General features: G+C 36.5%; 1 protein-coding gene across 4 annotated transcripts in view; it reads left to right on the top strand.

The window, feature by feature from the left end:
• The window catches only part of CCDC15 (coiled-coil domain containing 15), a 65461-nt gene that overhangs the window by 38277 nt on the left and 4707 nt on the right, over window positions 1-22477 (top strand). For 3 of the 4 annotated variants that reach the window (XM_031443435.2, XM_031443436.2, XM_031443438.2), the window contains 3 exons: window positions 7394-7567; window positions 7875-8023; window positions 9285-10172. The exons of the other annotated variant lie outside the window; for it this stretch is intronic. In XM_031443435.2, the coding sequence (XP_031299295.2) occupies window positions 7394-7567; window positions 7875-8023; window positions 9285-9406 (445 nt within the window). In that variant the 3' untranslated portion in view covers window positions 9407-10172. Of the gene's footprint in view, window positions 1-7393; window positions 7568-7874; window positions 8024-9284; window positions 10173-22477 lie in introns of those variants that run through there. 4 annotated transcript variants of the gene reach the window in all.

Raw genomic sequence — 22477 nt, forward strand, 5'->3', positions numbered from 1 at the left:
AAAATTAAAAATAGACCATATGGTCTAGCAATCTCACTCCTGGGCGTATATCCAAAAAAGACTCTAATTAAAAAAGATACATGCACCCCAATGTTCATAGCAGCACTATATACAATAGCCAAGATATGGGAACAGCCTAAATGTCCATCGACAGAGGACTGGATAAAGAAGATAAAAAAAATAAAATAATGCCATTTGCAGCAATATGGATGGATCTTGAGATCATCATTCTAAGTGAAGTAAGCCAGAAAGAGAAAGAGAAATATCATATATCATGCATATGTGTAATCTTAAAAAAAAAAAAAAGAAAGAAAAAAAGAAGACAGTAATGAACTTATTTACAAAACAGAAACAGATTCAGACATTGGTAAACAAATGTATGGTTCCCTGGGGAAAATGGGTGGGAAGGGATAAACTGGGAGTTCGAGATTTGCAAATATTAACTACTATATATAAAATAGATTAAAAAACAGATTTCTTCTGTATAGCCCAGGGAACTATATTCAATATCTTGTAGTAACCTATAATGAAAATGAATATGAAAACGAATATATGTATGACTGGGATATTGTGCTATACATCAGAAATTGACACATTGTAATTGAGTATACTACAGTTTAAAAAAGTGGACAAAGGATTTAAATAGGCATTTCTCCTAGGAAAATATATAAATGGGTATAATCACTTGAAAAGATGCTCAGCATCATTAGTTATTGGAAAATGCAAATCAAAACCACAATGAGATACCACTTCACATATATAAGAATGGCTATAATAAAAAAGACAAATTATAATAAGTGTTGATGAGAAAGTAGAAAAATTAGAATTCCCATGCATTGTTGGTGGGTGATGTAAAATGGTACAGTCACTTTGAAAAACAGTTTAGCAATTTCTCAAAAGCTTAAACATAGAGTTACCATATGACTCAGCAGTTCTAGTCCTTGGTGTATACCCAAGAGAACTGAAAATGTACATCCCTACACAAACTTACACAAATATTCATAGCAGAGTAATTGAAAATAGCTAGAAAGTGGAAGCATCCCGAATGTCCAAAAACTGATGGATAAATAAAATTTGGTATACTATACAGTAGAATATCAGCAATAAAAAGGAATGAAGTACCAATACATGCTACAATGGTGGATGGACTTTGAAAACATTATGCCAGGTGAAAGAAGCCAGTCACAAAAGGCCACATATTATATAATCCCATTTATATAAAATGTCAAGGATAGGAAGGATAGGCAAATCTATAGAGACAGAAAAATTAATGTTTACCTAGGGCTAGGTGAGTGAGTGTAGAGCAATTGCTAATGAGTACAAGGTTTCTTTGGGGGATGATGAAAATGTTCTTAAATTAGATTATGGTCATATGAACTTTATGGTATGAAATTCTATCTCAGTAAAGGTGTTAAAAAATGAGTTGTCCATATATGTGTGGGTTAATTTTTGAATTTTCTCTTCTGTACTACTGATTTGTCAATCTTTTTGATAACATCATGCTGGTTTTTTTTGAGGTACAGTCAGTTATAATGTGCCAATTTCTGGTGTACAGCAAAATGTGCCAGTCATGCATGTAAATACATACATTCATTTTCATATTCTTTTTCATTAAAGGTCATTACAAGATATTGAATATAATTCCCTGTGCTATTCGAAAGAAACTTGTTTTTCTTTCTAATCTATTTTTATATATAGTAGCTAACATTGCAAATCTCAAATTCCCAAATTTATCCCTTCCCATCCCCTTTCCCCGGTAACCATAACATTGTTTACTATGTCTGTGAGTCTATTTCTGTTTTGTAGATGAATTCAGTGTTTTTATTTCTTTTTTTTAGATTCCACATGTGAGTGATACCATATGGTATTTTTCTTTCTCTTTCTGGCTTACTTCACTTAGAATGATGATCTCCAGGTCCATTCATGTTGCTGCAGATGGCATTATTTCATGCTTTTTTATGGCTGAGTAGTATTCCATTGCATAAATATACCACAGCTTCTTTATCCAGTCATCTGTCAGTGGGCATTTAGGTTGCTTCCATGTCGTGGCTATTGTATATAGTGCTGCTGTGAACATTGGGGTGCATGTATCTTTTTGAATTAGAGTTTTCTCTGGATATATATCCAGGAGTGGGATTGCTGGATCATGTAAGAAGTCTGCTTTTTAGTTTTTTGAGGAATCTCCATATTTCCATAATGGCTGCACCAAACTACATTCCCATCAACAGTGTAGGAGGGTTCCCTTTTCTCCACACCCTCTCCAACATTTATCATTTGTGGACTTTTGAATGATAGCCATTCTGACTGGTGTAAGGAGATACCTCATTGTAGTTTTGATTTGCATTTCTCTGAAGATGTGATATTGAGCATTTTTTCATGTGCCTGTTGGCCATTTGTATGTCTTCACTGGAGAATTGCTTGTTTAAGTCTTCTGCCCATTTTTGGATTGGGTTGTTTGTTTCTTTGTTAATAAGTTGTATGAGCTATTTATATATTCTGGAAATTAAGCCTTTGTCAGTAACACTTGCAAATATTTTCTCCAGTCCATAGGTTGTTTGGTTTTACTTATGGTTTCCTTTCCTGTGCAAAAGCTTCACCCTGATACCAAAACCAGATAAAGACACTACCAAAAAAGAAAATTACAGGCCAATGTCACTGGTGAACATAGATGCAAAAATCCTCAATAAAATATTAGTAAACAGAATCCAAGAGCACATAAAAAAGATTATCATACGCCATGATCAAGTTGGATTCATCCCAGGGACACAAAGATGGTGTGAATGAATCAATGTTATACACCACATCAACAAAAGAAAAGACAGAAATCACATGATCATCTCAATAGATACAGAAAAAGCATTTGATAAAATTCAACACCTATTTATGATAAAAACTCTTACCAAAGTGGGTATAGAGGGAACATATCTCAACATAATGAAAACACCATGCTGTTCTGATTGGTATAGTTTTATAATAATACTTGAAATCAGATAGCCTTAGCCCTCTAATTCCCCCACCCCCCAGAGTTGTCTTGGCTTTTCTAGGCCCTTTGCATTTCCATATGAATTTTAAAATCAGTTTGTCAGTTTCTACCAAAAATAAATCTTGGATTTTGATTGAGATTGTGTTGAATCTATAGATAATTTGGGGAGAACTGATGTCTTATTGATACTGAGTCTTGCAACCCAGAAACATTTATTTACTTAGCTCTTCTTTAATTTTTCTCAGTTATAGTTTTCAGTGTATAAGTCTTTCACATTTTTTGTCAGATCTATCATGAAGTATTTCGTATTTTTGATGCTATTGTAAATGATTTTTTAAAAATTTCAGTTTCTGATTTTTTTGTTGTTCTTGCTAGTATATGGAAATGCAGTTGATTTTTGGATATGAATCTTATACCCACTTATTAATTCCATTGGATTTTTTTACATGGTGATCATGTCATCTTCAAACAAAGACAGTTTTACTTCTTCCTTTAAATCTGAATGTCTTTTATTTCTCTTTCTTGCCTAATTACACTGGCTAGAACCTCCAGAACAATGTTGTATAGAAGTGATGAGAGTGGACAGTCCCTCATCTTAGAGAGAAAGCATTTAGTCTTTCACCATCGAGTATGATGTTACTGTACCTTTTTTCATAGTTTCCCTTCTCTTCCTAATTTGTTGAGAATTTTTATTGGGAATGGATTTTGGAGTCTGTCAGTTTGTTTTTTTCTCTCTAGCGAGATGATCATAGTTTTTCCTTTTTATTTTGTTAATATGGTGAATAACATTGTTTGACTTTTGAATGTTAAACCAAATCTGCATTCCTGGGTTACACCCTACTTGATAATAGTGTATTATCTTTTTAATATATGGTTTGATTAGATTTGTTGAAAATTTTGTTTAGAATTTACATCTGTGTTCTAAGAGATACCGGCTTGTACTTTTCTTGTGATATCTTTGACTAGTTTTGTTTTCAGGGAAATGCTGACCTCATAGAATCAGTTGGGAAGTAGACTCTCCAATTTTGGGGGGGAGTGTTTATGTAGAATTGATGTTATTTCTTCCTTAAATGTTTGGTAGCATTTGCTAGTGAATCTATCTGGTTCTGGACTTTTCATTGTGGAAAGTTTCTTAACAACAGTTTCAACATTGAATATGGGGCTATTTAGTTTCTTTTTCCCTTTCTTGAGAAGGTTTTATATGTGTTTCAACAAAGTTTTCATCTTTCAACAAATTTGTCATTTCATCTAAGTTGTCTAATTTATTGGCATAAAATTATTCTTAGTACTCTCCTATTATCCTTTTAATATCTATAGAATCTGTGATGATTTCATCTCTCTTATTTTTTTATCTTAAAATTTGTATCTTTTTTTTCATGATCAGATAGGCTCAAGATTTATCAACTTTATTGATCTCAAAGACATAGCTTTTGGTTTCATTAATTTTTTTTCTATTCTGTTTTATAGGTCATTGATTTCTGCTTCAATCTTCATTATTTCTTTTCTTCTGCTTATTTTAGGCTTAATTTCCTCTTCTTTTTTTAGTTTCTTAAGGTAGAAGATTAGGACACTGATTTGATAACTTCCTTCTTTTCTCATATAGGAATTTAGTGCTATAAATTTCATTCTAAATACTCTTTAGCAGCATTCAAGAAATTCATTTTCATTTGGCTCAAAATACCTTCTAATTTCTCCTTTGTTTTCTTTTTCTAATTTCTCTTTGTGTTTTTAATCTATTTGTTTTTTTCTAAATTCAAAGTGCATCTCTTGTCAAGAGAATATAGTTGGGTCTTCACTGCTTGTCAAACCTGACAATCTCTTCTTTTCATTGGGGTATTTAGACCATTGAATGTTAATGTGATTATTGGTAAGATTTGATATAGGTGTATTATCTTGCTGTTTGTTCTCTATTTGTCCTATCTGTTTATTTTTATAGAGCAGTTTTAGGTTCTCAGCAAAACTGAGAGTAAAGGAGAACAATTTCCCATATATACTCCCTGCCCCCTGACATTCAGAGCCTGCTCCATTATCAACATATTCCACAAGTGTGGTACCTTTGTTAACAAATTGTGAACCTACATTGATACCTTGTTACCACCTAAAGTTGATAGTTTACATTAGGGTTCACTCTTAATGTTGTACATTTATGGGTTTGGAGAAATGTATAAGGACCGGTATCCATTATTACACTATTATACAGAATAGTCCTAAAAGCTAAAAGTCCTTTATGAGCATCCTTCTTTCTCTCCCTACAACCCCAACTTCTGGCAACCACTGATCTTTCACTGTCTCCATTGTTTTACTATTACCAGAATGTCACAGAGTTGGAATAATATGTTTTATTTCCTTTTCAGATTGGCTTCTTTCACTTAGTAGTATATATTGAAGTTCCATGTCTGTTCATGGCTTGATTACTCATTTCTTTTTAGTACTGAATAGTATTTCATACTATTAGTCTAGATATTCAGGTTTATCCATTCACCTAATGAAGGACATCTCGGTTTCTTCCAAGATTTGGCAGTTATAAATAAAGCTGCTGTAAACATCCATGTGCAGGTTGTGTGTGTGGGCATAAGTTTTCAACTCCTCTGGGTAAATACCAAGGAGTATGTTTGCTGTATTGTATAGTATTGGATTTTGTCAAAATATTTTTTCTGTATATGTTTATAGGATCTTGTGGGTTTTTTTTTTCTTATTTCTTATTTCGCTTGTTGCTGTGATTGATCATATTAATTGATTTTTTTCACGTTGAACCAGCCTTACATTGTTGGGATAAGTCTCACTTGGCTGTGGTATATAATGTATATCCATTGTTGGATGTGACTAGCTAATATTTTTTAGCATTTTTACCTCTATGTCCATGAGAAATATCTTTAGTTTTCTTTTAATATCTATGTCTGGTTTTGGTGTTAGAGTAGTGCTGATCCCATAAAATGAGGTAAGAAGTATTCCTTCTGTTTCTATCCACTGAAAGACATTATAGAGAATTGGTGAGCCCATCTGGGCCTGGTGCTTTCTGTTTTGGAAGATTAGTGGTTATTCCATTTCTTTAACATATAGGCTTATTCTCCATTGTGTGTTTTATCTCAGAAATTACAGTTTTCATCTTGAGAAGTTGATTTCTATCTTTTTTATGTCATAACTTTTTGAACATAGAAGTCATAGTTTTAATAATTGTTTTAATGTCCTTCTGTGCTAATTCTAGTAACTGTTAGTTCTAGGTTGGTTTTGATTGAGTGATATTCTCTTCATTATAATTTGTATTTTCTTGCTTCTTTGCATACTTGGTAATCTTTGATTAACTGTCCAACATTGTGACTTTACCTCATTAGTTGCTGGATATCTTTGTATTCTTATGCATTTTTCTGGGCTTTGTTTCGGGATGCAGTTAAGTTATTTGGGGCTTTGATTTTACAGTGTTGGGTGTGTCTGGAGCGTTGTGCAGTCTAGGGCTAGTTATTATGCCCCACTACTGAGGTAGAATCTTCCTGAGACCTCTTCTCTGCATTATGAGTTCTTCAAGACTTGACTGGTGGGAACAAGTCCTATTCCGTGCTCTGTGTGAGCACAGGACACTGTTCCACATTACTCTTTCGCATGGTTCTGTCCCCAGCCTCAAGTCATTTCCTCACATACAGGCACAGTCTTCTGCTGTATATTAGAGGGATTGAACACAGGACCTCGTGCAAGCTAAGCAGGCGCTCTACCACTTGAGCTATAACCTCTCCCCTCTCTAGAAGGAGATGCTCTGTAGATCTCTTGGGTTATCTCTCTGAGCAGCTCTCTCCTCTCTGGTATTCTGTCTTAGGAACTCTAATTGCTTTTGTATCCCTGGACTTTCAGCTTCATCTCCTCAACTCAGGGATACTGCCAGGCTCCACTCTCCTGCCCTATGCCACTGCCTGGAAACTTCCAAGGCAGTAAGCTTGGGCAGTTACAGGGCTCACTTCATTTGTTTTTCATCTGTCAAGGATGACTGTTTTTCATTGCCTGATACCCAGTGTCTTGAAAACCACTGTTTTTTGTATTTGGTCTCGTTGGTTTCCAGGTTGATTTATTTGTTTATTTTGTTGTTTACAGTGAGAGGGCAAATCCAGTCCCTGTTACTACGTTTTAGCCAAAAGCAGAAGTCTTGTCTACTTGTAGTTTTAACCTAGAGAAAGTTCTTGTACTTGGGTTCTTACAGAAAAACTCTTAATAATAACCACTGATCTCTTCCGTTAGAGAGGCTATGTATATGCATGAGCTATATGATAAAATCAAATCAGCCAGTGGGAAGTTTTGAGGCTATTCTAGGTAGTGATAAACTGCTTTCTTGACTTCCTTGTTTCTGGGAATTTTTTGAGTTATTTGGATCTAGAAACTAATTCTAAATAATGATTTTATGAAATTCCTAAATTTTTTTCTCAGAATTAAGAAAAAGAAAGAGCAGCAACGTTATGCTGAAGAGCAGAGGATATTAAGAATGAACTTTCCTGAAGAGCCATGTTCAGGGGAGAAGATGAGTGAGATATTAGCCCAGCTACAGCTTGAGGAAGTAAAAGGAGCCAGAGTAAAACAACAGAGAGAAAAGGAACATCAAAGGTACTTCGGAAAGTTCTGCTTGAAATTCTGGCTCTAGGGACTTGTTAGGAAGTCAGCATTCTCATTTTCCTTAAAAAAGAATTGACCGTGTCTTCTCACCCTTTTGAGGGTACAGAACTTCATCAGATTTCTTGATTGCCTAATACCTCTTGGGAATAGTGCTGCATTTTCCGCAGTGCTGCTTCCCAGTGCAAAGAGGAAGAGTTGAGGCATAGAGATATATGAAATAGCTTTCACACTTAAAGCTGGTAGTAAAATGACCCACGCTCATTCTTTTCCTTTGCCTGATCGTACTGTATTTTTATAGATATGTAGAAGCTTTAAGAGCCCAGATCCAGGAGAAAATGCAGTTGTATAATATTACTTTACCTCCACTGTGCTGCTGTGGTCCTGATTTTTGGGATGCTCATCCTGATACCTGTGCCAACAATTGTATTTTCTATAAAAACCACCGAGGTAAGTTTCTTAAAGGAATGGTTGGGGCCTGGTGGCAATTATTAAACAACAACAACAAGAAAAGTAGTGGTGTTGGTAACTTAGCATTCATTGATTGAATGTTTGCTGTATATCAGTGACTGTTATACCGCCTTTACAGAACAATTCTGAGACAATAAAAATAATTATAGTGAGTTCTCTTTCTCTTTGAGACCTGTTATCTTCTTGTCTCCATCTGTGCTGGGGAAATATTTCTCAGTCATTCCACAATAGGGGGACTTGGGTTTCATGTCCTCCTGTCAATGAAGAATATTAGAGCTTGCCTTTTATGGCCACCTAAGGTAGGCCCCTGTCCAGTTGATTTCCCTGTTATCCAAATGCTTTACTTTTATCTATTATAGACTTATTATTTATATTCACATATATATTATTTATAATGTATATATACCCACATTAGCCTGCCAGTTCTGCCAGGGGACACTGAGGAAAATGAGGACCAGTATAAACTCAGTCTTTATCAGGAATCCCAGCTAGAGAAAAATGGAGTCCTTCCTGCTGTTACTAATATTTATGTTTCCTGTCCAACCTTAAATATATTGATTTACATAGTTTAGAGATTATACAGGCTTCATACCCACGCTGAAAATGCTGCCAATATTTGTATTGCTGGTTTCCCATTTGTGTGCTATGACCTTCTTATCGGTCCTGTGGGTTATATTTTAAAAACACAGATCTGATGATGCCATTCCCCTATCATAAAACCTGTAGGACTTACCTTTGCAGTACAAAATACATGGCATATTTGGCATATTTGCTCTCTGGCCCCAGGCAATGCTCCAGCCTTATTGAACTTTCTGTTGCCAGTACATGCCACATTTTTCAGTGCCTTTTATACCCTACACAATCATTTCTTTGCCTAGAATGCCTTCTTCCCTTTACTTTTATTAATCCTTCAAGACCATCCTAAATGTTACCACCTCTAGATACCTTTTCCATCCTCTCCTAGACAGTTTTTGTTTTATTCTACACTTCATTCCGTGATGACATTTTATATAAGTCTCTGGTTTGGAAACATTACACTGCAATTTAATTTTTTGTGCCCATCCTTTCCATTATCTTCTCTGTAATTACAGAGTACTTGGCAAGTGGTAGATACTCAATAAATATTCATTCAGTGGATTGTTAAAGTTAATACTTATGTGATTAGGCAGAGAAGTAGTACTAGGAAAGAGGTTGGGAGAATTGTTTAGAATCTGACTTCATTCAAAACTTTTATTTGCAGCGTACAACCGGGCACTACATTCAGTCATCAATTCCTGTGATATCCCTGAAGGGAACTCAACTCTTCGAACTGCCATTCATAATTTTGCTTCTGCACACAGACGGACTTTGAAAAATCTGTAATAAAAATCTGATCAACTGTTAGTGATTCAGCCTTTGCTTGAAATCAACCCTGAGAGATTATTTAGGAAATGCTGTGAAAGCTAGTAAGATGTGTAATCTGGAAAGAAAGACTGTGCCACGTAACAGCTGTCTCTAACTACATCATAATCATTGTTTCTCTCTATGCCTGGGACCAAGGTTGAAAGTTGGCTTCCAAACTTGTCTCTTTTCTGTGAACCATATGGAACATATTGTTTTAAAAAAGATCCATCAGACTGGTAAGGTTTCTCTCACTTTGCTCTTCTCTGATCTTTGAGATTATCTCATTTGTTCTGTTTCTAAAACTGTATCTTTGAGTCTTGACAGAATTGAAAATATCTGGATGAAGCAGAAAAGAAGATGAAATGGGTTCCTGAGCATTGGTGGCCGTCCTTAATGCTGTTAGCTTTTCTAGTTGTGTGTAACAGAGACGAGAACAATCTGAATTTGATGCGTGTTTTTTCCCTCAAAATTTTTTATCTCCCGTTTTTAATTTATTACCTCTTTCCCCACTCAGTAACAACAGACATAGAACTTTTTGGTTTTATAATTTTTATTGCCCCTAAAAAGGGCAAATAAACCCATTGCCTTTTGGGGAGTATCTTCTATGTGAAATCATTGTGAGTGATATTTCAAAAAGTAAATTGGAATCAGAGTGTGTAAAGTTCTATCTTATTTCCCTGTCTTTTAGAAATCTGATGAGTCCATACCTACAGAGCACTTGAAATAAAAATTGCTATAGTTAGTATGGACTTGTTACTTCTTCACAGTATTTCTTGACACAAAATATGAAAAAGCTTAATATTGTGAACTAAAAATAGATGCTGACATTTTCTTTTTCCCACTTCCTCTAACAGTCAGTTGAAGAAGCAATTAGGTTATGTCTCAAAAAAGTCCTAAACATTAGCCAGGTCATTGAAAATAAGAGTCAAAATTGCCTGTTTGTCAAGATTGACTGGTTATTGAACTAGATTAATTATCGAGTTCAGTCAAAATCCTTATGTAACTATATCCTTGATTCAGCCTTTAAGAGTTGTGTTTTTAACAGCTTTACTGAGATATAATTCATGTACCATTTGATTCACCCATTTGAAGTGTACCTTTCATTGTTTTTTTGGTATATTCTAGAATTGTACAACCATCACCACTATCAAATTTTAGAACACTTTTGTCACTCTAAAGTGATGCCCCTATGATCCAGCAATTCCACTTCTGGGTATATATCCAAAATAATTGAAAACAGGATCTTCAATAGATATCTGCACACTTAATGTTCATAGTGGTATTATTCACAATAGCCAAGAGGTGGAAGCAATCCAAGTGTCTATCAACAGATGAATGGTTAAACAAAATGTGGTATATTCATACAGTGGAATATTATTCAGCCCTAAAGAGGAAAGCAGTCCTGCTGCATGCTATAATGTGGATTAACCTTAAGGACATTATGCTAAGTGAAGTAAGCCAGTCACAAAAAAAGACAAATACTTGTATGATTTCACTCATTTGAGGAACCTAGAGTAGTCAAATTCAGAAAATAAGACAGAAAAGTAAGATGATAGTTGCTAGGGCCTGGGGGGAGGGGTAAATGGGAAGTTGTTTAATGCATAGAGTTTCAGTTCTGCAAGATGAAAGAGTTCCAGAGATCTGTATCACAACAATGTGATTATATTTAACACTACTGAACAATAAACTTAAAAATGGTTACAGTGGTAAATTTTAGATTATGTGGGGGTTTTTTAACCACAATTAAAATTTTTTTAATTTAAAAAAAGAAAATCTCAAACCATTTGCAATCATTTCCCAACCAACTTTGACAATTACCAACCAACTTTCTGTCTCTCTAGATTTACCTACTTTGGCCGTATCATATAAATGGAATCGTATGACTGGAGTCTTTCATTTAGTACAATGTTTTTAAGATTTATCCATGTTATAGCATGTATCAGTACTTCATTGCTTTTTTAAAAAATTTTTTTATTTTTTAAAGTAATTTTTTAAAATTGAAGAATAGTCAGTTTACAATGTTGTATTCAGTTTCTGGTGTGCAACATAATGTTTCAGTTACACGTAAACATACATATATTTGTTTTCATTTCTTTTTCATTAGAGATTACTATAAGATATTGAATATAGTTCCATTATAAACTTGTTATTTATCTATTTTATATATAGTAGTTAGTATCTGCAAATCTCAGAACTCCCAATTCACCCCTTCCCACCTGCTTCCCTCCCTGGTAACCGTAAGTTTGTTTTCTATGTTTGCAAGTCTGTTTCTGTTTTGTAAGTAAGTTTGTGTCTTTTTTTTAGATTCCACATATAAATGATATCATACGGTATTTTTCTTTCTCTTTCTGGCTTACTTCACTTAGAATGAAGTCCATCCATGTTGCTGTAAATGGCATTATTTTATTCTTTTTATGGCTGAGTAGTAGTCCATTGTATTAATATACCACAGCTTCTTTATCCAGTCATCTGTTGATGGACATTTAGGTTGTTTCCTTGTCGTGGCTATTGTAAGTAGTGCTGCTATGAACATTGGGGTACATGTATCTTTTGAATTAGAGTTTTCTCCAGATATATGCCCAGGAGTGGGATTGCTGGATCATGTGGTAAGTCTATTTTTAATTTTCCACATACTGTTTCCCACAATGGCTGCACCAAACTGCATTCCCATCAACATTGTAGGAGGGTTCCCTTTTCTCCATACCCTCTCCAGTATTTATCATTTGTGAACTTTTTAATGATTGCCATTCTGACTGGTGTTAAGTGATACCTCATTGTAGTTTTGATTTGCATTTCTCTGATAATTAGCAATACTGAGCATTTTTTCATATGCCTATTGGCCACTTGTATGTCTTCATTGGAGAATTACTTGTTTAGGTCTTCTGCCCATTTTTGGATTGGGTTGTTTGTAGAGTTTTTTGTTATTAAGTTGTGTGAGCTATTTGTATATTCTGGAAATTAAGCCTTTGTTTGTTGCATCATTTGAAAATATTTTCTCCCATTCTGTAGGGTTTTTTTGGTTTTATTTATAGTTTCCTTTGCTGCACAAAAAGCTTGTAAGTTTAATTAGGTCACATTTGTTTATCTTTGCTTTTATTTCTGCTGCCTGGATAGACTGCCCTAAGTGTCAGAGAATATTTTTCCTATGTTTTCTTCTAAGAGGTTTATAGTATCATGTCTTTTCATTGCTTTTTATTGCCAAATAATATTCCACTCTGTGAATATACCATGTTTATTTAACCATTCATCGGCTAATGAACATTTGGGCTATTCCTACTAATTGGCTATTATGAGTAATGCTGCTATAAACATTTGTTTGCAAGTTTTCCTGTGGACATATGTTTTCATTTCTCTTGTGGGGATTTGCTGGGTCATAAGGTAGCTCTATGTTGAACATTTTTAGGAACTGGAAACTGTTTTCCAAAGTGGCTGCACCATTTTACATTCCCACCAAATGTGTGTAAGGGTTCAGATTTCTTCACATCCTCCAACCCTTGTCATTGTCTGTCTCTTTCACTATACTCATCCTACTGGATATTAAGTAGTGTCTCATTAGCATCTTTCCATATGCTTATTAGCCATTTATACATCTTCACAGAACCGTCTTTTCAGATCCTTTGCCAGTTAGTAGTTGGGTTATTTCATCTTTTGATTATTGAGTTATGAGAGTTGTTAAGATATTCTATGTACAGGTCCCTTATCAGACATATGATTTGGAAATATATTCAGTCATTTTTGGGATTGTCTTTTTGCTGTTTTGATGATTTCCTTTTCAGGACAAATTTTTAATTTTGAGGAAGTCCAATTCATCTACTTTTTGTTTTGTTGCTTTAACCATTCCTAATCCAAGGTGACGAGAATATAATCCTATGTATTCTGTTCTTCTAAGAGGTTTATAGTTTTATTTTTAACACTTAGGTCTGTAATCTCTTTTGAGTTAATTTTTATGTATGGTGTTAGATAGGGGTCCAACTTCATTCTTTTGCATGAGGATATCTAGTTGTCCCAGCATCATCTGTTCAAAAAACTATTATTCGCCCCATTGAATTGATGTGACACTCTTGTCAAAAATCAGTGGACCACTAACACAGAGTTTTATTTCTGAACTCTTAGTGCTATTTCATTAATCTATATGTTTATCCTTATACCAGTACAATCTGTCTTGATTACTGTAGCTTTGTGGTAAGTTATGAAGTTGAGGAGTGTGAGTCCTCCAACTTTGTTCTTGTTCAAGATTGTTTTGCTATTCTGAGTCCCTTGCATTTTCAATAAGAATTTTTACAATCACCTTCCTGCAAAAAAAGCTGAGATTTTGATAAGAACTGCACTGAATCTGTAGATCAATTTAGGACCTATTACCATCTGATTGATGGACAATGGGATGTCTTTCCATTCATTTACTTCTTTAATTTCTTTCAACAATGTTTTGTAGTTTTCAGAGCATAAAATGTGTACTTTTTTTTGGTTAAATTTATTCCAAAGTATTTTATTCTTTTTGATGCTGTTTTAAATGAAATTGTTTCCTTAATTTTATTTTCAGATTGTTACAAGTGTACAGAAACACAGTTGATTTTTATATATCAGTCTTGTATCCTGCAAACTCCCTGAATTAATTTTTTGCATCTAATAGTTTTTTAGGGTGTTCTTTAGGACTTTTTGATATGTAAGATTTTCTCATGTGCAAGTAGAGACAGTTTTGCTGCTTCTTGCCTGATTGCCCTGGGTAGAATATCCAGCACAATGTTGAATAGGAATAATGAAGTGAGCATCTTGTCTTGTTCCTGATCTTAAGGGGAAAGCATTTAGTCTTTCACTATTATATGTGATGTTAAATGTGGGTTTTTCCTGGATGCCCTTTATTAGTTTGAAGAAATTCCCTTCTATTACTAGTTTGTTGAGTGTTTTGTTTTTTTAACACGAAAAGTGTTGGATTCTTTCAAATGCTTTTTCTGCATCTATTAAGTATGTGTGTTTTTAGTCTTTTTTTTTCTATTAATAAGTTGTATTGATTTTCAGATGTTGAAACTTTTCATTCCTAGGATAAATTATATTGCTTTTTATTTGTTTCTTTGGTCTTATACAACACATTTTTTGTTTGTTTTGTTTGGTTATCTAAAATAGATGAACTGACTTGTCTGACATCAAGTCATTGGTAAAGTAATGATGGGATTAGATCTTACATAAGACCTGGGAAATTTCAAGTCTTCTTCCTATAGGTTCAGTTTATGAATATAAATCTTACTTGAGAATGAGTATCTTTTTGCATTGTAATTTGTTTACGTGTGGACAGTGTCTAATGACTTATTCCTGTGGGGTTAGAGAATGCTGGGATAGCTAGCAGCTACCACAGAGGAAGCCTGAGTCTCATGACCCTTAGTGAGATAGTACAGTGAATCCTATTTGGATGAATGTACTTTGGAAAGGAGCCTCCATGCTAAGAGTTTACCTGAATTTCTGAGTATCTAAATCATAGTAGGGGGAACAAGTTCTACAAGTTTTCTAAATTAACAGGGACCTATAAGGAAGAAGAGGCCTGAAGATAAGAACCAAGCCTAAGTGAGATAGATTTTGATTTCTGGGTGGAAAAAAAATAGGATCAAATTAAATTTGGACCCCCTATTTCAAATATGGTGGATGGCAGACATGAAAAGTGAAAAATGATTGAGTAATAATGAACACTTTCTTCATTAAAAAAAAAATTTAAATTTTTTTAAAAATTGAAAGAAAAGAATGAACACTTTCCTAGATAGCTATTTCATTTCTTTACTCTCTTCAAACTTCCTATAGGTTTTCCCTTACACTCAATTCTCAGCTGGTCACAATGTTTTCTGTATCACTGAAAGACAAGCAGTCAAAAAGAACTTTCCTGCACTCCCACCATCATTTCTGTCTACCTATTTGTCAATGTTAATTCTTGTTATTGTGGATGAACTGTTTGTTCTCCTATCTTAAGCCTACTCTGACTTGGGCTGGACTCGATTCCCTCTACCTACTGAAGGACGTTGCCTCAGCATTTCTTCCCCTTCTCTTCTGCATCATAATTTTTCCGTGACTACTGGAGTATTCCTGTCACTATATAAACTTGCTATATTTCTCCCAACGTAGAAACCAACCAACTGGAAAGAAGAGAGGAAAAGAAAGCTGCCAGATACCTTTCTTTACCCCACATTCTCCTTTAGCTGCCATCGAACTTCTCTGTTTCTCTTTATAACAGAACACCTTGAGTTATATACTTCCTGTTCTCATCACATTCTTTCTCGAATACATTCTACTAAGACTATTTGCGTTTACTTCGTCAATGAAAGTGCTCTTTTCAAAGTCATCAGTGACTTCCACATTGTTAAATCCAGTGATCATTCTCAGACTTTATCTTGACCTAGCAACAGAATTAAACACAATGGATTACTCCATTTTTCTGAGGTACCGTATCACCTGGCTTCCACAAGACTAAAGCTTTTGTCTTTTCTTCCAGCTTTCACTGGCCATTGCTTCTTAGTTTCTTTTGCTGTGTTTTCCCTATCGCCAGTCTTTTGATATTTGAGTCCCAGGGCTCCGTCCTGAACTTTTCTATCTACACTTGCTCTTTGAGTGATCCTTTTTAGTCTCATAGCTCTAAATATTATCTACATGCTGATAATTCCCACAGTTATGTATCTGGTCCAGACCCCTCCCTGAAACTCAGAACTGTTTTAGCCCTAATTGCCTGCTTGGCATTTTCACATCATTGGTTTCCCGCAGATTTGCTCTCTCTGCACTCTTCCCATTATCAGTGAGTAGCCATCCCATTTGTCTAGTTACTGAAGCCAAAAACCTTGAAGAAATCATTGACTTTCCTCCTTCTCCCTCTTTCATCCTTCATCACTTCATCAGCAAATCATGTCAGCTCTGCCTTCAAAATATATGTCCAATTCACATTAGTTAGACTGCCAGACACCTGGTCCAACCACCATCCCCTCTCTCGTGAATTACTTTAAGAGTTCCTAAGTAATCTCTACTTGTACCCGTGTACTTTCTCAGAAAGCAGCCAAACTTAGCACATCCAAAACCAAGCCTTCTGATTCCCACCCTCTGTACACACACAAACATTCTCTCACACCACGCACACACAGACACCGAACAACAACAACAAAGATCTGTTCCTCCTGCAGTCTTCTCCTTGCTCACCGAACGACGACTCCATCCTGGCCACAAAAGAATGGAGTCAACCTTCACTCTCGTCTTACAGAATCCACATCCAATCCCGGTTGGCTCCACCTTGAAAATACTTAAAATACAACTATTTTTCCTGTATGTGCCCTGCTACAACCCTAATCTAAGCCATTATTCTCCACTTGAGTTATTGGAATGGCCTCCTGGTTGGTTCTCTTGCTGTATTTGCCCACCATAGACTGTTCTTAGCACCACCATCAGAGTGGTCCTGCCAAAGTAAAATAAGGTCACATCACACCTCTGCTCAAAGTCGCCTTTGTCCGTTTCACTGAGGAACAGCCAGAGTTCTCACAGTGTCACGCAAGGCCCTGTAAATTCTGGCCCCAGTGACTTCTGAGGTGCTCTCTCCTCCTCCTCTGCTCGCTCGTTCTGCCGGGGCTCACTGACCTTGTACTTCAGTAGACATTCCAGGGACTCTTTTTGCTCCAGGGCTTTATCATTTGCTGTTTTTCTGCCTGGAGACACTTCTCCCTCAGATAATGTTTGGCTCACTTTATTACCTCCTTCAAGCCTTTATTCAAGGGTATCTTAATTAGAGGGTCTTACTGACCATCCTGCTTTAAAATGTGACCCTCCTGTCCACCCTCACACTTAGGTGCGCCCTACCTCCCTCCCCTGCTTTATTTTTCTTCACAGTACTTACGGCTGGATGACACTCTTTATGTTTTACTTAATGTTTATTTTCTTCCTCTCCCCACTAGATTATATACTTCATGAGGACAGGGATTTTTGTCTGGTTTTCTTCAATGCTCTATCCCCAGTTCTTAAGACTATGCCTGGCACACAATACGCTCTCAGTAAATATTTGTTAAAAAATACACAGATTTGAATTTTTAAAATTCCAAATGTTTCTACATGACTGGTAGTTTTTACCTAATGTTTTTGATCTTTAAAGGTCTTTAGACATCATTTTAATTTGTTTTTCATTCTTTAATTGCAACTGTGATTTGGGACAAATAATTTCATTTCTCTGGGATATAGCTTTCTGTAAGTAAGAGGGTTACAGTAGGTGACCTTCAGTCTCCCCTGAAGCTCTAACATTCTGTGAATTTAGTAATTGTGTTTTATGTTTTTAACCTCACAAGTTTTCAATTTTATTTGCTCTTCATGCTGAATTGTGGACTCTTGGTACATTTTACTTGTAGATGGTGAGGTGGCATCAGAAAAGTCCATCCTCCTCTACTCTGACTCCAACACTGATCTTGTTATCAGAATAGATGCAAGCTCAGTGGGTCACCGTGGAATAGCAGGGCAGAACAGGAGGATGTAGGAAAATATGGGCTTATGTCCAGCAGGAGGGGCACAACCCCAGAAAGGCTCAGCTGTGCTTTCCGCAGAAGGGAACTCTATGAACTTACAGAATATGTATGTGAGAGAGGCCGTTCCAGGATGACGGTAGTAGCAGAGGATATTCATGTACTAGGTTCCGTGCAATAATGATCCAGAAGCTGATAACGTGATGTATTTTCCTGGGTAATCCAACCTAAAACACTCACTTCCTCTAATTGCTTTGGTTTAATGAACTCTGTGTCCTCTCTCTTGCGTTATTCAAGTATTACTTACCCTAACCTCTTTAGCCCTTTTTATCAGGGGCAGGAATACGATTGTCAACACCTGTATTGATTTCCCACTAGGTGCAAGGCTAGAAACTGCTGCTTTCGTATCTTCTAACCATGTAAGATATGATAGGTGGCAGTTATTCTCTCTGTTTACTTACTTGGATTCTGGTTTTGGTAGCAAAATATTTCCTTTATTTCCCTCTAAATGTAGTAAGCATAATTTGCTTTTTGGCCCATCTTGGTCATTTTTCCATGCTTCTCAGGAAAGAAGATTTGGGAGATTGGAAATATTATAGAGGAAGGTGAAAGCAAATGTTCTCCTGGCTTGGTAGGCCCATTCTGCTGGGCGAAAGACTCTGAATATTTGACTTAGATTTTGAAAGCTCTCTTTAAGTTGGAAATGAATGGTCCATCTCTGGTCTTGTTCTCAGTATTAGTGACCGCTATTAGAGGCGTGTGCCAAGGAGGAGACGTCAAATCATTTCCTTTTGATTAAGACAGTTTGGTGGTGTGCTGCAGGCGTCATCGTCCCTTCCAGGTCCCAAGATGAGCTCACCCTTGGTAAATGTTATCACTCAGTTCTTCCCTTAGATTCTCTGCCCACCACAGAACATCTACAGCAATCATTAATGGATAAAACTATTAGACACTGTCATCATCTGAACCCGTTAATTCATCTTCCCATCACTAAAAGTGGGAGAGGCAGACGTTGCGCCTCCTGATGTGATGTAGTAGGAACCACATGGTGCCCTCTATGAAATATTTTTGCCCTCCCCCCCAAAACTGAAATTGAACATCATCAAGCCTTTAAATCTTTTTCATCTGGGTACTGAGAGAAATTTAAGTCCTACTGCTCTAAGGAATCCACCGTATATAGTAAATTAACGTCTTTCCAATTCACTTGAAACCAAGTCCCCCTAAAACCCAGTTCCCGGCTGAGTTTATGATTAACCTCTTTATCTAAAACTTTATTCCCTTTCTTGTCCCCTGGCCCCTCAGGATTGAGGAGTATCAAAGAAAAGAGGGGATTGAAACCAAGCAGGATCCTGCAGGGTCCTCCCAGATTCAAAAGCCCCTCTGTGTCCCCTGTTTCTTGTTTGTAGAAAAAGGCTTTAGTTCCCTAGGCCTTCCCTGAGTTCCAACGAGCAGGCAGGCTCAGGCAGTTAATAATTAGGGAAGTAAGGGAATGCAGAAACAAAGGAAAAGCGGTCAAGAAGCAATAGTTTAGCAATAAAACAGAGTCCTAGTTTCTTTCCAAGGGATGTACATTATGATCTGACACACATTTTTGAGTTGTTCTGCAGGAGCCAAGTCCTCCCACCCAGGTGGAGGATGATGACTGAATGCTGAGCACAAGCATGTAGACCCCAGACTATTTGGAACCGGAAGGTTGATGATTAAGATTCCTGAAGCATCACCCCTTTACCTCACTGCCAGCAACCGATCAGAAGGAAGTCCATGAGCTGATCACACACCCTGCAACCTCCACCCCTAGTGTTGCCTTGAAAACCCTTCCCAGAAAGCCATCTTCAGGTCTTCTGAGCATGAGCCACCCCATACTTCTTGCCTGGTGACCTGCAAATAAACACTGTAATTTCCTTCATCACAACCCGGTGTCAGTAAATTGGCTTTGCTGCATGGCGAGTGAGCAGGCCCAGGTTGAGTTCAGTTCCACACTTAGAATGGTACTAGTTATGTCCCATCCTTGGAAGAAAGTAATCTCTCAAATTATTCTCCATGTTTTCTGGTTTAGATGAAAACAATATGTAAAGAGAAAAGCCATGAGGATTCCATTTACAGGAAATAAAGAGAGGGAAATAGTTATACCACAAGAAAAATCCAGAGAATGGGTCATTCTATAGGAAAACTGACCCAGTTTCTTCCACAAGCTTGAAGTTTAAAAATGGGGAGGTGGCTCTAGATTAAGACAGACTTATAGAGGCAACAACCCTCAAATATAGTGTGTGGACCTTGTTTGGATCCTGATGTGAAAAAAATAAACAGTCTGAAAAAGGTGTTTTTGGAGCAATCGGGAATTTGAATAGAGTCTAAGCTATTCATTTTGTTAGGTTTACCAATGGCATTATAATTATATAAGAACAAATCTACACAGAGATGGATACTGACGTACACAGGAATGAAATAGAATGTATGTTTGAAAAAAAATTTGTTTGAAATTTACTTTAAAATCAACAAAATGAATACAGGACAGAAATAGACTCATAGACAGAGAATACAGACTTGTGGTTGCCAGGGGGTGGGAAAAAAATAAAAAAATTAAAAAAAAATCAACAAAATGAGACAGGTAGATGGAAGTAAGTGTAGCAAAAGTTTGATAGTAGTGAATCTAAGTGATGGCATATTGGGGTTTCATTATGCTATTCATTCTATTTTTGTGTATGTTTAAATTTTCTTAAAGGCAATTTACATTAAAAAGCCTTGGGCCTGTAATAACCTTGTTAGCACTATAACTGTCCTTCCTTTCCCTGCCCCCCCTCCCCCAATAATAGGAGGTGTAGGGAGGAAAGTAGTGCCCCATAGTTGTGGGACTTCTGACATGACAGTTATTATCAAGTGGTGATTAGAACACAGAGGCTGCTGCATTTTGTGGCCTTTCCATAAGAAAGACTGGGCACCCAGTCTCCTGGTTTTATAATCTGGTGAATTCCCAGGTATAGAAAAGTTGAGAAGATCAGGGCTCAAAGACCATGAAAAAGGGTAGAAATTACGAAAAGAACAAAATGGTAATTTAGTAAAAGAAGCTTTGAAATCTTAGGATGAGAGTAAGAATATGTGGTTCAATTTAGGGATGGGAAAAGTGATATTTCCATCTTGCCTCTGAATAGAATCTTCTAGAGATTTAAACATTGTTTTTTGTTGTCAAAGTTCTTTCTTGCTCTGTCTTCAAAGGCCCTACTGCTATGGGATAGTTTGTGCAGAGGTTAAGGTCACGTCACAGGTTAAATTCTGGTTCTACCACAGATCAGCTGTGTGACCTTAAGCAAGTTACTCGAACTCCGTGCCTCAGTTTTATCATCTCCAAATTGGGGATGATAATAGTACTTACTTCATAGAGTTGTGAGAATTCAGTGAGATATTTCAGACATCCATTTTGACCTTTTGTAAGAGGAATAGTTTTCTATGTAACTAGGTTATGATGACATTTACATTTGATTTACACTTGGGTATTTTATTTTATTCATTGCGCCATCCTACCCTGAGCCTTCTTACCACCAAAACCAGGCTTTTTTTTTTTTAAGGTGGAGAATCATGGGAAGAGAGTTTGCCTAGTTGCCAAATGGATGGGTGTGTCATTTAAATTGCAAATTAGCACACCTTCATTGCTAAACCAGAGAGTGAGATAATGTTTACCTTTAAATTCTTCCTGGCTTTTCAAAACTGTGTAGGTATCCTCATCTGACAGGATTCACCTACCCTATTACATTGCCAAGTTTGAGTTTTGGTTCAGCTGGAGGAGGGACATGGTAGCACATGGTTTCCCCAGGTGGGCACTGTGTTTTCCCTAAGGAGTTCAAAGCAATTGCCATAGAGCTGTCCAACCCATCTTTTCCTGTCACTCATTGGGACCTTACATCCTACACATGAAACCTGGCTCTCATACAGCTCTGTCTTAGGGTTCAGCGTCAGGAGTCTTTTTCCACATCAGGTAACTCTGTGTTCTTACCTTACTGGTAACTTGGGTCAGGGATAGCAATGAGGGGAGACCAGAAACAGAGCTGGGATTTGGGGGGGGGGTACTACACAGACATAAGGCAAGGGACAGGTTGAGGCTGAGACTAATGATGGAGGATTAAGGGGAAAAACGAGTTTGAAGTAGAGCAGGATTGGAGCTTGGGCCAGTACAATAGGAAGCAGTAGTTTAGCTGGACATGGGTTTCTGAAAACTGTGGAGGTGTTTGTTCCTAGTCTAGTAGACTAACCATGTAAGTGGCTCATACTCTAGTGTCTGCACTAAGTAATAGTCTATAGTGAATATAGTGGCTCACCTGGAAGACCCACTCGTGAAGGAATGTCGTCGGACACAGAAAAACAATGATAGCTGGAGACTTGGTTAATGCTCTGCTAAATATGTATTTTTCTATTACATTTTCTGAATCCCTTACCTACTCCTCCCTCTTCACCATTGGCAAAATGCAAATGTATAGATTAATAATCGTTAATGAAACTTAATTTGACTCCAGGAGTAACATGCAATTAGATCCATACAACTATACACCTCGCCTATCAAGGCAGCACAGGACAGGAAATTTGTTTAGGCTGT

Source organism: Camelus dromedarius, chromosome 34 (genome assembly GCF_036321535.1).
Source record: "Camelus dromedarius isolate mCamDro1 chromosome 34, mCamDro1.pat, whole genome shotgun sequence".
Classification (NCBI taxonomy): Eukaryota; Metazoa; Chordata; class Mammalia; order Artiodactyla; family Camelidae; genus Camelus; species Camelus dromedarius.